The sequence below is a fragment of the Mastigoproctus giganteus genome, chromosome 11 (assembly GCF_048544385.1).
Source record: "Mastigoproctus giganteus isolate SK-2022 chromosome 11, ASM4854438v1, whole genome shotgun sequence".
NCBI classification, from domain to species: Eukaryota; Metazoa; Arthropoda; class Arachnida; order Uropygi; family Thelyphonidae; genus Mastigoproctus; species Mastigoproctus giganteus.
The window spans coordinates 120,655,594-120,669,726 of record NC_143585.1 but is presented as its reverse complement, the minus strand read 5'-3'; the positions used below and the strand labels follow the sequence as shown (position 1 = coordinate 120,669,726).

The 14,133-nt window shown below is 37.4% G+C and overlaps 1 protein-coding gene across 1 annotated transcript in view; it reads left to right on the top strand.

The window, feature by feature from the left end:
* Window positions 1-14,133, top strand: part of LOC150078392 (heat shock 70 kDa protein 12A-like) — a 158,319-nt gene that overhangs the window by 64,046 nt on the left and 80,140 nt on the right. The window contains exons 3-4 of the mRNA XM_090384551.1: window positions 3,874-4,125; window positions 8,875-9,050. Of these exons, the coding sequence (XP_090240677.1) occupies window positions 3,874-4,125; window positions 8,875-9,050 (428 nt within the window). The remainder of the gene's footprint in view (window positions 1-3,873; window positions 4,126-8,874; window positions 9,051-14,133) is intronic.

Here is a 14,133-nt window from a genome sequence, read left to right as displayed (position 1 = left end):
CTTGAATGCTTTTTACAATCAAGGCTGTATTTAGCCCCAATTTGAGATCATGGGTGGGTGAAGGAAATTAGGATTTTTGCTGTGTTATTCATGGTTTTGTGAACACACGTGTACACAATAAAGGGAAAAACATAAGAGTTAGTGTTTGATGACCAACAGGTAAGTCCTTCTCTGATGAGAAGGACTAACCATTGATGTGATTAGTGTTGCCTCGGTAGCAGGCTGGTTCAGTGCACTAAGAGTTAGAATTCTAGAGTTGATAGTTTTCTGTCAAAAACTGTTGGAAAGTTGTTATTAATATTGTTTTATTTTGTTTTATTTCCATAGCTATGGGCACCCACAATATGGCCTGATTGGAGTATTTTCAAAAAAAAAAAAAAATGATTATATTTTTTTTAATACTAGTATTTGCAAAAAAAATTACAATTTACACAGGGTTATTTACAAAGATATGACATAACTGATTTCTGAGGTAGTTTTGAGTTAAAATGCTTCATAAATGTGGGTCCCACTCTGAATAATTACTGAACTGTAGATGTTTGAATCTTAGAAAAGAAAAAGCAGTCATGAGTGATATAAAATAAAAATAACAATAGATACATAAATATAACTGGTAACAAAAAAGTGTTGATTTATTCATTTTTTATTTAGGAAAATTACAGTTTGTGTTTGCAGATATGTGTGTGTGCATATGGTTGAAGCAGATTCTCAAAAACACCACCATCAACTTCATTGCATTTTGTCTCACATCCTGCTAGCTCACAAGTATCATGGCTTCTTTTATGTGGGCTGCAACATTCAGTATGGGATCAAGTAATGCATCTCGTGCTGTACTCTTGTATGGTATATAAGATATTTCATCCACCCTCACAAGAAAAAATCTAAAGAAGGGTTTTGGTCTGGTGATCTAGGTGGCCACTGTGACTGACTAATCCATCATCCAGGAAACTGGCCATTGAGGTGAGTAACCACTGCATAGGAACAATGAGGAGCTCTGTTGTGTTGGAAGTACATTTGATGTTGTGTAGTCAAAGTTATATCTGGCAGTTGTGGTAGTTCATTTTGTAGAAATTGTAGATAGACCTGTCCTGAAAGGTCCAATAAGCTAATCATAGAGAATTCCACATCACACATTAATACTGAATTGATGTTGAAAATTACTCTCCTTGTTTCCAACCAAACATAGGAATTGAGCTTCACCACTGAATGGTATGTAATGATGCAAATGGTGATTGTCATTCAGCCAATTACAAAATTCAAGGTGTTGGACACTCTATAGTGGTATGGAGGCATGCCTTTTTTACGCAATGTTTTCTATACTTTTGATTGGGAAACATTGAGACACGCTGATATCCTTTGTGCTTACTGCCTTAACAGTATTCTCTTGCTCAGCCACATCTTATTGACCTACCCACTCATATGGAAAGTGAGCCAGTATTCTTGTAATATATGGAAAACTCAGTTAATGTTGATTTAGAGGTTTGCAGCTCTAAATCAACACTAGAACTGCAGAGTTCTGTCAACTAGTGTTGCTGAATATCAGAAACAGTATTTCTGATATTCAGCAACACCATAAAATTTCCATCATAAAATCCATAAACATACACCATATTGGCATATTCAGCACTTGTAAATGTAAAAGGCATCTTGAAAGTAACAATGGAACACAGAGGAACAACACTGCTCTGTGCACTGCATGTGTTTTGTCAGGCTGCATTTGATCAAGGTCATGTAGGTGCATGAGTTTTTGAGCATGATTTGCACAAGTGTGTTTTTGAGAATCAGATCCATGTTCATACTTGGTTTTTTTTTTTTTTTTTTTTTTTTCACTCAGTTGCCTCAGGGAAATCAGCTCCTGGAGTTAGGCCTTATCTTCTTGAATCACCTTGTATACAATTGGGTTAATAACAGTAGAGAGTTGTAATCTAAAAGAGGCGGATACATACACAAGGTCGAAAGTAAAATGGCAAGCTGAGTACCATTTATTCATTACTTTGGAACATAATCTGGGAAATCTCCAATGATATGAGTTGACCGTGGTATAGTGATGATTGACTATTCCACTGTTTGATTTTGGAAATGCCAGTGAAGGTTTATCTTGATTGTGTTTATACTCTTCTTTAAGGATTTGCTGCCTGCAGAAATTTGTGATGTCATTTTATAGAATTGTAGGATCCAGTGGTGTTGGCAGGAAACATTGATATAATGAAGATATTGAGAGGTGGGATTGTAGACTAATCATTGATCTCACTGGGTTCATTCAGTGGCATGAGGGTGGATGGTAACTTGCCAAATGCCAGGTGTTTATTTAACCATTGATGAGTTGTCAAGGTGCACAGGTTCTATTTGTTGATAATGGTTTTATGTGGTTTCATTCTTGCATAGAGCATGCTCCAGGGGATTGTGGTATTTTCCCAAAAATTAACTATTTCAGCGAAAAGGTTTATTTTGCTTTATGTTCTCAATATCACTATCATCTCCCTATAAGGATTTCTTAATAAAATTTTATATTAATTGTGATATCAGGATACCAAATTGTATTTAAAAATACTCACATGTAGCTGAGTTATACATTATTGGTATTTTCAAGGTCACAGTAATTCTACTGAGTCAGCCATTTGGATGCTTCCAGGAGATAAAAGAACTACAGCAGTGCCACCTGCTTGTTCAGTGGTGACTAGAAATTCGGCATAAATTGTGTAAAATTATTAAATTGTGACATCGTGAGGAAGCTTCATCACTGAATAAGAGCTACTCCATTTATATGGGTGCGACAGGTTTAGTAGATCGGCAGCTTAAATCCCAAGCCTGGATAAATGGTGAGGGTCGACGTCAAGAAGGGCATCCGGTCGTAAAAACTATGCCAAGACCAATAGATGTGTTCCGGTTAAGAAGTTAATCCAACTAGAGGAGAAGAAGAGGATGTAAAGTGTGAATTGGGAACATTGAATGCTGACCCCATATAACATGGGAAAAGGCGAAGACAAAGAAGAAGATGAATTGTGATATATGCCTCAAAGTAATTGTGATGAACTAGGTAATGAACTAGTCCATTACGTGGATATCACTAATTATGAGAAGAGTCTTCTTGTTAGAGAAAGACAAAAAATATATTAAAATTCAAATTATTTTAATGGCACTTGAGCTTGTTGCTCATGTGTGTATAGGCGCCTCCGTAGCCAGGTGGGAAGGAGCAGCAGTGCATAGCACATGCTTCTTGATAAGACCGGGGTTCGAGCCCGTCACCACCAAATACGGAGGATGCGGAAAGGTCAGGGAATGACCACCGCATATCCCGGAGCAATATGGCCTTAGTTGATAATGCTCCTAAAAACCAAATAACAAACAAACAAACAATCAATCATGTGTGTATATGCTTTTGCCTATAGAAGTGTGTTTGTTGGTTGAGTTGCATGTTGTGCATGCTTTAAAAAAAAAAAAACCCAAGTAACTCATGGAGGAAAACCCTTACTCCCTCCATCTGAGATCAAATAACTACAGGCTCCCTTGAGAGAATTTCAGAAATTCCTCTAGCAATCTATGGTAATCAAACCCAGACTTCTCCAAACAAGTGGCAGATGGCAATAACTGCCAATTAAGTGCCCATGGAGGACAGAAGAGAACTCTCACTGATTTACCAAAAAAATCTGCAAACATCCAACTTTTTTTGGTGGGTGGGGGATTTTCTTTTGCACACTGGCAACTACACGTATTGCACTGGCCCTGCCTACAAATCACTTGTAATAGCAAAAAGTGAAGTGAGATGTAAATGAGTTTAGTACATTTTTTAGTTGAAAAATCAGTCGAAAATATTTGTGTATTCTAGCTGACTGTTGTAATGAACCATACTAAAAACTTCTTGACAATTTTCAGATACCAACACAACTTCCAGACCATCTACTGATGATTGTGAGCTATCCATTGGCATTCATCCAATGTCAAATAATATTCCTAACTTGACTTCTTACCATCGCATCAGTCCCTGTTCAGTAGATTCTGGAAACAGTTCCCATCATCAAGGATATTTTGTTGTAGTAGCTATCGACTTTGGTACAACATACAGTGGCTATGCATTTAGTTTTACTCGCGATCCAGATAACATTCACATGATGAAGAAGTGGGATGGTAAGTAAATTTTTCTATCATTTTTTTTCTTAACTAAAAGCACTTCAATCATTGGAATGTTTGTAGTTAAGAATTGTAAATGAAGTTGGCATTTATTACACTTATTAATATTCTTAAGTAAAATTTTATAATCCATTCTAGAAAATTGCAGCCTTTATTATGTTAAGAAATCCGTAGTCTAATGAAGGACCCTTATAATGTCACTCGGTCATCTGTCTGTCCATCCATCCATCTGTCACAGCATTGTATCTCTGTAACCACTCAACCTACTGACTTGAAATTTTGCATGGGTTTGTACGTCACATGGGCCAACATAACGCCATACTGATCTCCCCGGAGGACGCTATTATTTTGGATCGTGCACATGGATACTGGGAGCGTAAATGGCTCGAGGGTTTACGGATTAGTTCATCCAGTAGGAATACAATAAACAGAGATAGAGGTATACGTATTAATCCTATCTTTGAAACAATTATATTAAGGTCGGATGAACGATTTTCTTTGCCACGTTCCCGAGACATTTCCGCTTCCAGTTCTGACCATGTGCCGATTGAACCACGTGGAGAAATACCACGTGTGGAGGTACCGTGAGCCTGCTACTTAAGGAGATGTTGCAGGAAGTCATATCACTGTTGAAGAAGGGAGCTGACGCTCCCGAAAGCTTCAGGTTTTTAGCGCTTTAATGTTTTATATTTTAGCAAATTTTATTGTAAATGATCTTTTTTATTACAGTTTTTAGCATTCCGTAATAGTTTATTGTAAATATATATATATATATATATATATTTTTTTTTTTTTTGTAAAAATTGTAGTCATATTAAATTTTAAATTTTATTCAATGGTCGGTGTATGAATTTATATATTCTTAGCCATACTGATCATTGTTGACAAAAATTTGTCTTTGTTGACAAAAATTTGTCACCTTTGATAAGAGCTCAATAAGTAGGTTTAAAATACAATTTTAAAATATTTTTAAAATTAAAAATGGTGTTGCCAGACAGGAAAATGTGAGTAATTTTCGTGTCCTCCCCTCTATTTCTGTCACTAATGGAGCGAAAAATTTAAAAATCACATTAGTGGTGCGTTATTCGATGCTTATCAAGAGAAAACTATTCCGATTGAAATCTATCATTTACTTTGTGTTAAAATTAAAAAACCAATTTTTTATTGCACTTCGATAGCACACTTATTTTTATTAAGTAACTTTCCTTTTAGTGACAAAAAGGTTGCTAAATAGTTAGTTAATAATTCTATAAAGGTCATTAATAAATTTTGTGACTAGAAGTATTTTTTTAACAATTTTCAAAGCTGGAGTTGTCCCGGCAAGGTACTCAGAGTCAGTGTTGAGGCAGCACTGGTGGCGAGGTGCTTGAGCGGAGTCTTGCATGGCCCTCACCTGCCAGTCACTTCTCCCCAACTCTTTAATTGCTTCTCCCACCCTTGTCATTCATAACACCTGGAAGGACTCAAATAGATGTTTTCATTAGTTCCTCAGTTTTACGCCAGGCCGGGGTACTAGAAACTTTTTTCAGTTACCATAAAGCTCTCTATTTGAGATACTACACTAATGACCATTTGTGCTACGGACCCTTCATCCTGAGTGCCCAGCACTCAGTAGTTGACTGATTTATTAATTTTTGAATTTGGTAGTGGCCAGACTAATAAAAATACAGGCAGGCCTCGATTAACACGATTAATTCGTCCCGCGAGCGCATCGCGCAAAATGGAAACGTGCTAATCGAATATCATAACCAATAGGAAAAATTATAATTGGTCCTTGACCTTCTGGAATGTCCATAAAGAATTTTAAAAATACCTTTTAAATAACTTTTTAACTGTATACAGGGTGATTCACTACTGGTGCGATAAACTTGCAGGAGGTGTAGGAGGCACAAAGACGAATCGGAATCACATAGCATTGCAGGGTCCGAAATGTCTTCGTCATGCGGTAGAGGATGTTGAACGGGAGGTAGTGTGAACAGCGATCCTGCTGGAAATCAGCATTTGCGAACCGTTTCTGTTGAAGAAACCAAGTAGCAAAAGTCCTCCAGAGTGGATAATCCGCAAGCTCCAATGATTGGACGCGTTGCAGATGGTATGAACTCATTTGGTTTGTTGACAGTATCCTCCATACAGTGGATTGGGAAATACCCAATCGTTGGCCTATCGCTCGAGTACTCGTACTCGGATTGCCTTCTGCAAGACGTAGGACATTCTCCTCATTGTCTGGCGTCCTCGTCGTTCACCCTCGATTCATGGTACCTCTCGTGAAACAGCCAGTCTCACGTAACCTTCTGTGCACACGTGTGAAAATTGTATGATAAGGAGTATCAGGAACTTGTACCAGGAACGGTATGATATTCCTTATCATACCGTTCCTGGTACAAGCGCAGAGTGGCACGCCCGTTACAGTCCGCAGCTGCTGACCGGGCTAGCCGGGTGGGTAAAGCGCCTGCCTGGCAACCCAAAGGTCGCGGGTTTGAATCCCACCTTGGGCTTGGATCAAAGTACTGCAAAAAACCTTGGGAGGCGCACTATGGCCACAGAAGCCGATGTGCCAATAACTACCAAAAAAAAAAAAAGTCCGCAGTTCCATACGCGATGTACATGTCGGCCAGTTCAATGTTTGAATACTCGTCCATCCTACTACCTTGGGAACCGTTACGCAAATGCTGACTTCCAGCGGGATCGCTGTTCACGCAACCTCCCGTTCAACGTCCTCTACCGCATGACGAAGGCATTTCGGACCCTGCAGTGCTATGTGATTCCGATTCGTCTTTGTGCCCCCTACACCTCCTGCAAGTTTGTCACACTGGTAGTGAATCACCCTGTATAATGTAAAAGATAATGAAAATAATTATGGAATTAAATGTTTATTGCATAAAACAGCGGTTTTTAAACTGTGCGCAGCGGAATATTTTAAATTTTCAAGGGAAACATAGCGATACTCAACATCTGTCGGACACTGCACGAACTACTAGCTCGAGGTAGTTCACAGTTTCAGCATTTCTTATTAAGTTGTTTGGACCTAACTACTAAACGAAACTGTTAGGTATTTCTTTTGGTCTGGGTGCACCTTGAAAAAATTACTGAGACGTTAAAGGCGCCGTGAACCGAGAAACTTTCGGAACCTCTTGACATAAAATACACAATGAAGAAATTACTGTTGCGGAAATATTTGAACAGTGTTGACTTTCTCTTTTCTTCAATCAATTTCCGATAGCAGACAACAATCTTCTCTGGTCCCTGGCGAAATAAATATCGCAGAGAACATCAAACTTTTTGTTTGAGGTTCTATGCGATAAGAAAGATTTCATCTAATTCTTTTACCGTTATCTCCTTCGCAGTAACATTTTCATCTGGCTCATTTAAAAATTTGAATTTTTAAATGCAAGTCTGCATTGACTTTATTAGCAGGAGACAAACAAGTCTTCTTCCGATGATTGATGGAACACACAGAGGTGGGCAGTAGGCAAACGTTTGTTTATTGACCGTACGACTCACGGTAAGCTTAACGCGAGATAAAAATCTTTTTCAACTATCGCATTAAAAAAAAAAAGATCACGTTAACTGGAAATTTGTAAAGTGAAAAGTGGTATCATTTTTCAAAAAGCGTTAACTGAATATCGTGTTAATCGAACTCGTGTTATGCGAGGCCTAGCTGTATATCAGTTCACAAGATTTTTTTAAAAATTCATTCAAACATATAGTTATTTTATTTATTCATGAATTCATGAAAAGTTAAACATTAGTTAACAAAAGTAAAGTAACAAAAATTAGTTAACAAAAGTAAAGTAACAAAAAGAACTTATTTGAGTGGTGCAGATAGGATACCAGGACAGCTCATGGAGTTTTTGTAAATGATATACAGGAATTTTGCTAGAGGGATAAGGAGGTGATTATCCCATTGTATAAGGCAATGGTCAGGCCACATCTTGATTACTGCATATAGGTCTGGACAACCTCATTTTAGGAAGAATGTAGAGCTACTGGAATGGGTGCAGAGAAGAGCAAAGAGATTGGTGAAAGGAACAAAGGGATGCTCTCATTAAGAAAGGCTTCAATTTTGCAAATTTGGGTGTCTGGAGACTAGGCACCTGTGAGGTGATCTGATCAAGGTGTTTAAGGCTTTGAATGGTTTGAGCAAACTCAGTGCTGATGGGATTCTTTCTCTTGCTCAGATTTGCACATGAGAGGACATAAATTCAAATTGAGAAAGGATGGTTGTAGAAAGATTGTGCGGAAGTTTGCTTTCAGCCAACTGGTGGTTGATTCCAAGGATTGAAACTATCCAGTTCCATCTGTTTATGGAAATAGATAGTTTGAAAAAATTCAAGGAAGAACTAGACAAACTATTGGAGGAGGTGGATAAGTGATATGGAAATTATTTTTTTGGCTGATGCTGCATAAGCTTGCTGTCTTCCATCATTTTCCACTAATACTTATTGACTAATGAGAGCTTTACTCAATGACATATATTTGTTTTTGTCAGGGTTAAAGTTACTAAACAGAGTTTAGTTGGGTTAAAGTGCTTATCTGGTAAACAGGGGACTTTAGAATTGTAATCCCACTTGTGCAAGACAGGTGTTTTCTTCTAATCCCCCCCTTATATGTTGCAGCAAGGATTAATTTGAATTGCACATATTTGAATAAAAAATTGCCTTTTTTTTAAAGCAAAAGTATATTTTTTCCTAATGATTATAACTGATATGTATTATATAATGATGCTAACTATCCATATTTTTCTAGGAGGTGATCCTGGTGTGATTACTCAAAAGACCCCAACCATACTACTGCTCACTCCAGAAGGAAGTTTTCATTCTTTTGGTTATTCTGCAAGAGATTACTATCATGATTTAGACATTCAAGAAGCCAAGCGATGGCTGTACTTTGAAAAGTTTAAAATGACACTTCACCATCACAAAGTAAGACAGCTGTGTTAAAATAAAGGTGATTTTAAATAATTTAAAACTTGTATGCATCTCTACATTAAATTTTCAAATTATTCCATTTTGCTTGTATTATAATAATTCTGCAAGGTATTTTTTTAAATCCTGAAATTTAAAAAATATCTGGTGGAATACTGAATATCTACAACTACTAAATAAAGAAATAATCCTGGAGAGATAGAGTTGATTACTTGAAACAGCAATTGCCATTCCATGGCATGGATACCGTTGGTTTTATGTATGCAGTTACAAAGTAGCAAATGGGGGGGGGGGGGGTAAAAAAGAGCATTCAGCTCTTAGCATTCTAAAAGTTGAACTTAACTCTTAGCATTCAACCATACCTTTATCCAAAGCAGCAAATTCTTCCAAAATGCCACATTGCTCCAGTCTGTATAGCTAGCAGTCTTTCACATGGAACAGTATCAAAAGCTTTACTGAAATCTAAATATATGATGTCAGAATTATTTTTTGCATCCAGTTCCTTTGTTACTGTGTGACAATATCTAACCAGATTGGTCAGACAATATGACCACTTAAGAAACCTGTGTTGTGATTATCCTATACAAACTGCATTCCTGGAAAGAAGATCCTGCATTGCTTCTTTAAACATTGACTCCATTATTATTTTGGGAACATAAATCAAGCTTTTTACAGGTCTGTAATTACTCACTTTGCCCTTTGATTCCCCCAATGAATAGGAGAGACATTTATACATCTCCAGTCTGTAGGGACTTCCCTTGAACCAAAGGATGCTCTCATAATTATGGAAAAAGTTTCATACTGTTTGTTGCTGCTTTTAACACAATGGAATAGATTTTGTCAGCTCCAGGTGCTTTGTTTACTTTTAGCTTCAACAGTTCTTTTCCACTTTTTTCTCAGTTACTACTAAATAATTTAGCAACCTGTTATATTCCTATTCATTTCTAAAAACATTTTCACATGTGAATGTAGATACTAAATATTTATTTAGTTTGTCAGAAATTTGAACAGGATCATCAATAGTTATGTCATTCATATCTACTAGACCAGTGTGGTTAGTATTAGTATTGTAGTGGCAAATGATGCAAGAAAACAAACTTGTACAGCATCAGGCAAAAGAAAAAAAAAAAAAAAAAACAGAAAATACCACACTTCTCATATCACCTGTTCATCTGCTCTATTTTGTTCCGTTTTTCCTGTATATTTATTCGGACTACCCACTTCTACAACATCAGATGGATGACTGTTCCAACTACCCACTAGCTGAAGACAAACTTCTGCACATCTGTCGTGCAATCATCCTTCCTCAATTTGAATTTATACCACCTCATATACATAATCAAACCAAGGAGGAAGGATTCCATTGGCATTGAGCTTATCAATCTGTTTAGAGCCTTTCACACCTTAATCAGACCTCCTTGCAAATGCTGCAATTTACAGAACTGAAGCCTTTTCTGGTAAGCATACCCTTTTGTTCCTTTCACTAATCTTCAAATCATGTTGCACTTCTTGCAACCACACCAGCAGATCTGCAAATGAGGCTGCCAGATCTGTATGCAGTACTCAAGGCTTGGCCTGAACACTGCCTTGTACATCGTATAATGACCTCCTTATCCTTACTGGCAAAATTCCCATGTATCATTGACCAGTCCTCATGAGCTGTCCTAGCACCCTGTCTGCACTGTTCAAAAAGCTTCATGTCAGACTACACAATTATCTGTAGGACTTTTTTGCCCTCCACTGCCTGATGTGTGGCACTACACACTTAGTATATTAATCTGGAATTACTGCTGCCTGTGTGAACCTTACCACTTCTCGACCCATTTGCCTAATTTATCTAGGTTTTGTTGCTGTAGCATACACTGATTACTGTCAGGGTATGCTACTACAAACCATCACATCATCTACAAACTTAGATATTAGGCCTGATATGCTTTCATCAGTTTCATTAATAAATATTGAAAACAATGATGGACCCAGCACTGAACCCTGGGGAACCCCACTAATAAACTTTGTCCAAGAAGAGTAGTACTGATAGCAACTCTGTCTACTTCCACTCAACTATCCTTCTATCCATAGCAGTAATTTTCTCTTAATGCCTCACTGCTCCAAACTGTGTAGCAGTCTTAAGTGCAATAGTATCAAAACCTTTTCTGAAATGTAAGTATAGGATATCAAAATTTTTTGCATTGTTCCTTTGTCACTGTGTTATAGAATTTTTAATCAGATTGATCAGACAAGATTGTCCCATAACAAATCTATGCTGAGACTACAGTATAACTGCATACCAGCCTAGATGGTCTTGCACTATTTCTTTAACCAGTGACTATTTTCCTTGCAACAGAAATCAAGCTAACTGCCCAGAAAGTCTGTAAATCATATCACCCTTTGATCCTTTTGTGAATTGGGGATACATTTGCACATTTACAGTCCATAGGAAACCTCACTGAATCCAAAAATGTCCTTGTAGTTAAGGTTAAACATTAGTTGAATCCCATATAACTGGATCAGTATCACTTCAGATGCTTTTGGATATTGTTGAAGCTAAATGTTTACACTTAGCTTGAACAATTCTGCACCCTCTCTTCTCTCAGTTATCACAAAACCACTTAGCTCCCTGTTGGAATTAGATGCTAATCTTGCATCCCCACCCCTAAAAATTACTTGTATGTGATGTAAATGCAAAATATCTATTAGGTTTTTCAGCAACTAAGCAGGTTCATTAACAGTATTAACAGATAAACCATTTATATCTATCGCTCCAATTGGATTCATCCCCTTCTAGTGTTTAGTATTAGTAGTGGAAAATGATGTAAGCTTATACAGCATCAGTCAAAAAAATATATATATTTATATAAATAAATAAATAAAAAAAAACCCCTTTCCATTTAACTTATCCATTCCTTCCAGTAGTTTGCTTAGTTCTTCCTTTAATTTATGCAAGCTATCCACTTTCACAACAGATGGAGGTTTGTTCCAGCAATCAACTACTCACTGGCTAAAGCTTGCTTTCTTGCATCATATGCCACTAGTAATGCTAATGCTGAAGGCAAATTTCTACACATCTGCTCTGTAACTATCCTTCCTCAAATTGAATTCATGCCCCCTCATGTGTATACTCTGAGCAAGAGGAAGAATCCCATTAGCATTGAGCTTGTTCAAAGCCTTAAAAACCTCATTTAGATCACCTTGCAGATACCTAGTCTCCAGATGCTACAATTTTCAGTACTGAAGCCCTTGTTGATAAGAGCACCCCTTGTTCTCTCACTATTTTTGTTGCCCTTCTCTGTACCTGTTTCAGGAGCTCTTCCTAAAATAAGGCCTTCAGACAAGTATGCAGTACTGAAGATGTGGTCCAACCATTGCTTTATACAATGGGATAATCACCTGCTTATCCCTGCTAACAAAATTCCTGCATATCATTCACAAAATCTCATGAGCTCTCCTGGCAGCCTGTCTGCACTGCCCAGAAAGTCTGCCAAGACATATTACTGCACAATTATCCCAGGTCTTGTTCAATTTCCACTACCTTGAGTGTAGTACCACACAGTCGATGCGTTACTCTGGAGTTAATGTACCCATATGCAGTACTTTGCATTTGTCAAGGTTAACCTTCAATTGCCATTTCTCAGCCCATCTGCCTAATTTTTCTAGATCCTGTTGCAATAGCTTACTGTCATTAACCATCCTGGTAACCTCCGTATCATCTACAAACTTGGACATTATGCCTAATACCCTTTCTTAAATATCATTAACTTGAACTAATAATAACATTAATCCAAGAAGACCAGTGTCCATTGATAACCACTATGTCTTCTCTTGCTCAACCATCCCTTTATCCACAGCAGTAACTTGCCCCTAATACTACACTTCTCTAAATTGTATGCAACAGTATCAAAAGCTTTCCTGAAGTCCAAGTACGATATCAAAATTATTTTTGCATCCAGTTCCTTTGTGACTGCATCAGAGTATCTAATCATATCGGCTAGACAAGATTTCCTTTTAACAAATCTATGCTGTAACTGAAATATAACTGCACTCCTGTCTAAATGGTCCTGTATTACTTCTTTAACCAGTGACTCCATTATTTTTCCATTCAAATTATTGGAACAGATATTAAACTAACAGTTCTGTAATTATTTGTGTCGCCCTTTAATCCCTTTTGTGAATTGGGAATATAATCTCACATGTCTCTAGAAGGAAGGGGATGAATCAGGTTGTCCACTTGATATCAATGATTTGTTGATGACCCTGCTCAGATAGCTGACAAATTGAATGAGTATTTTGCATCTACATTCACACATGAGGAATTCTGTAGGGAAGTGGAGGACAGAAGCTTATTAAACTCTAACAGGGAGCTTAATAATTTTGAAATAACTGAGAGGAAAGTGGAGGATAAATAGTTGAATTTAATATAAGAAAGGCACCTGGAGTGGACAGGATCTATCCAGTTATGTTAAAGGAGGAGGCAAAGGAAATAAGCAAACACTTACACATAATTATGAGGTGTCCTTGGACTCAGGAGAGGTCCCCACAGACTGGAGATGTCCAAATGTATCCCCAATTCATATAGGGGGATCAAAGGGTGATGCGAGTAATTATTGACCTGTTACTTTAACTTCTGTTTTGAGGAAAATAATGGAGCCACTGGTTAAAGAAGCATTACAGGATCATCTAGACAAGGCTGCAGTAATAATTCAGACACAGCATGAGTTTGTTAAGGGGAAGTCTTGTCTCACTGATCTGATTGGATACTATGATGTGGTTACAAGGGAACTGGATGCAGAAAATTATTTTGATATCATATATACTTGGATTTCAGGAAAGCTTTTGATACATGAAAGATTACTGTGCAAATTGGAGCAGTATGGCATTAAGGGCAATACAATGGATAAAAGAGTGGTTGAGCGGGAGAAGACAGAGTGGTAATTAATGGAAACTGCTATTAGTGGAGTTTCCCAGGGTTCAGTGTTGAACTCATTGTTGTTTTCTGTATTTCTCACTGATATTGATGAAGGTATATCAGGCTTAATGCCCAAGTTTGCAGATGATGCAAAGGTTGGCAGGTTGTTAATGACAG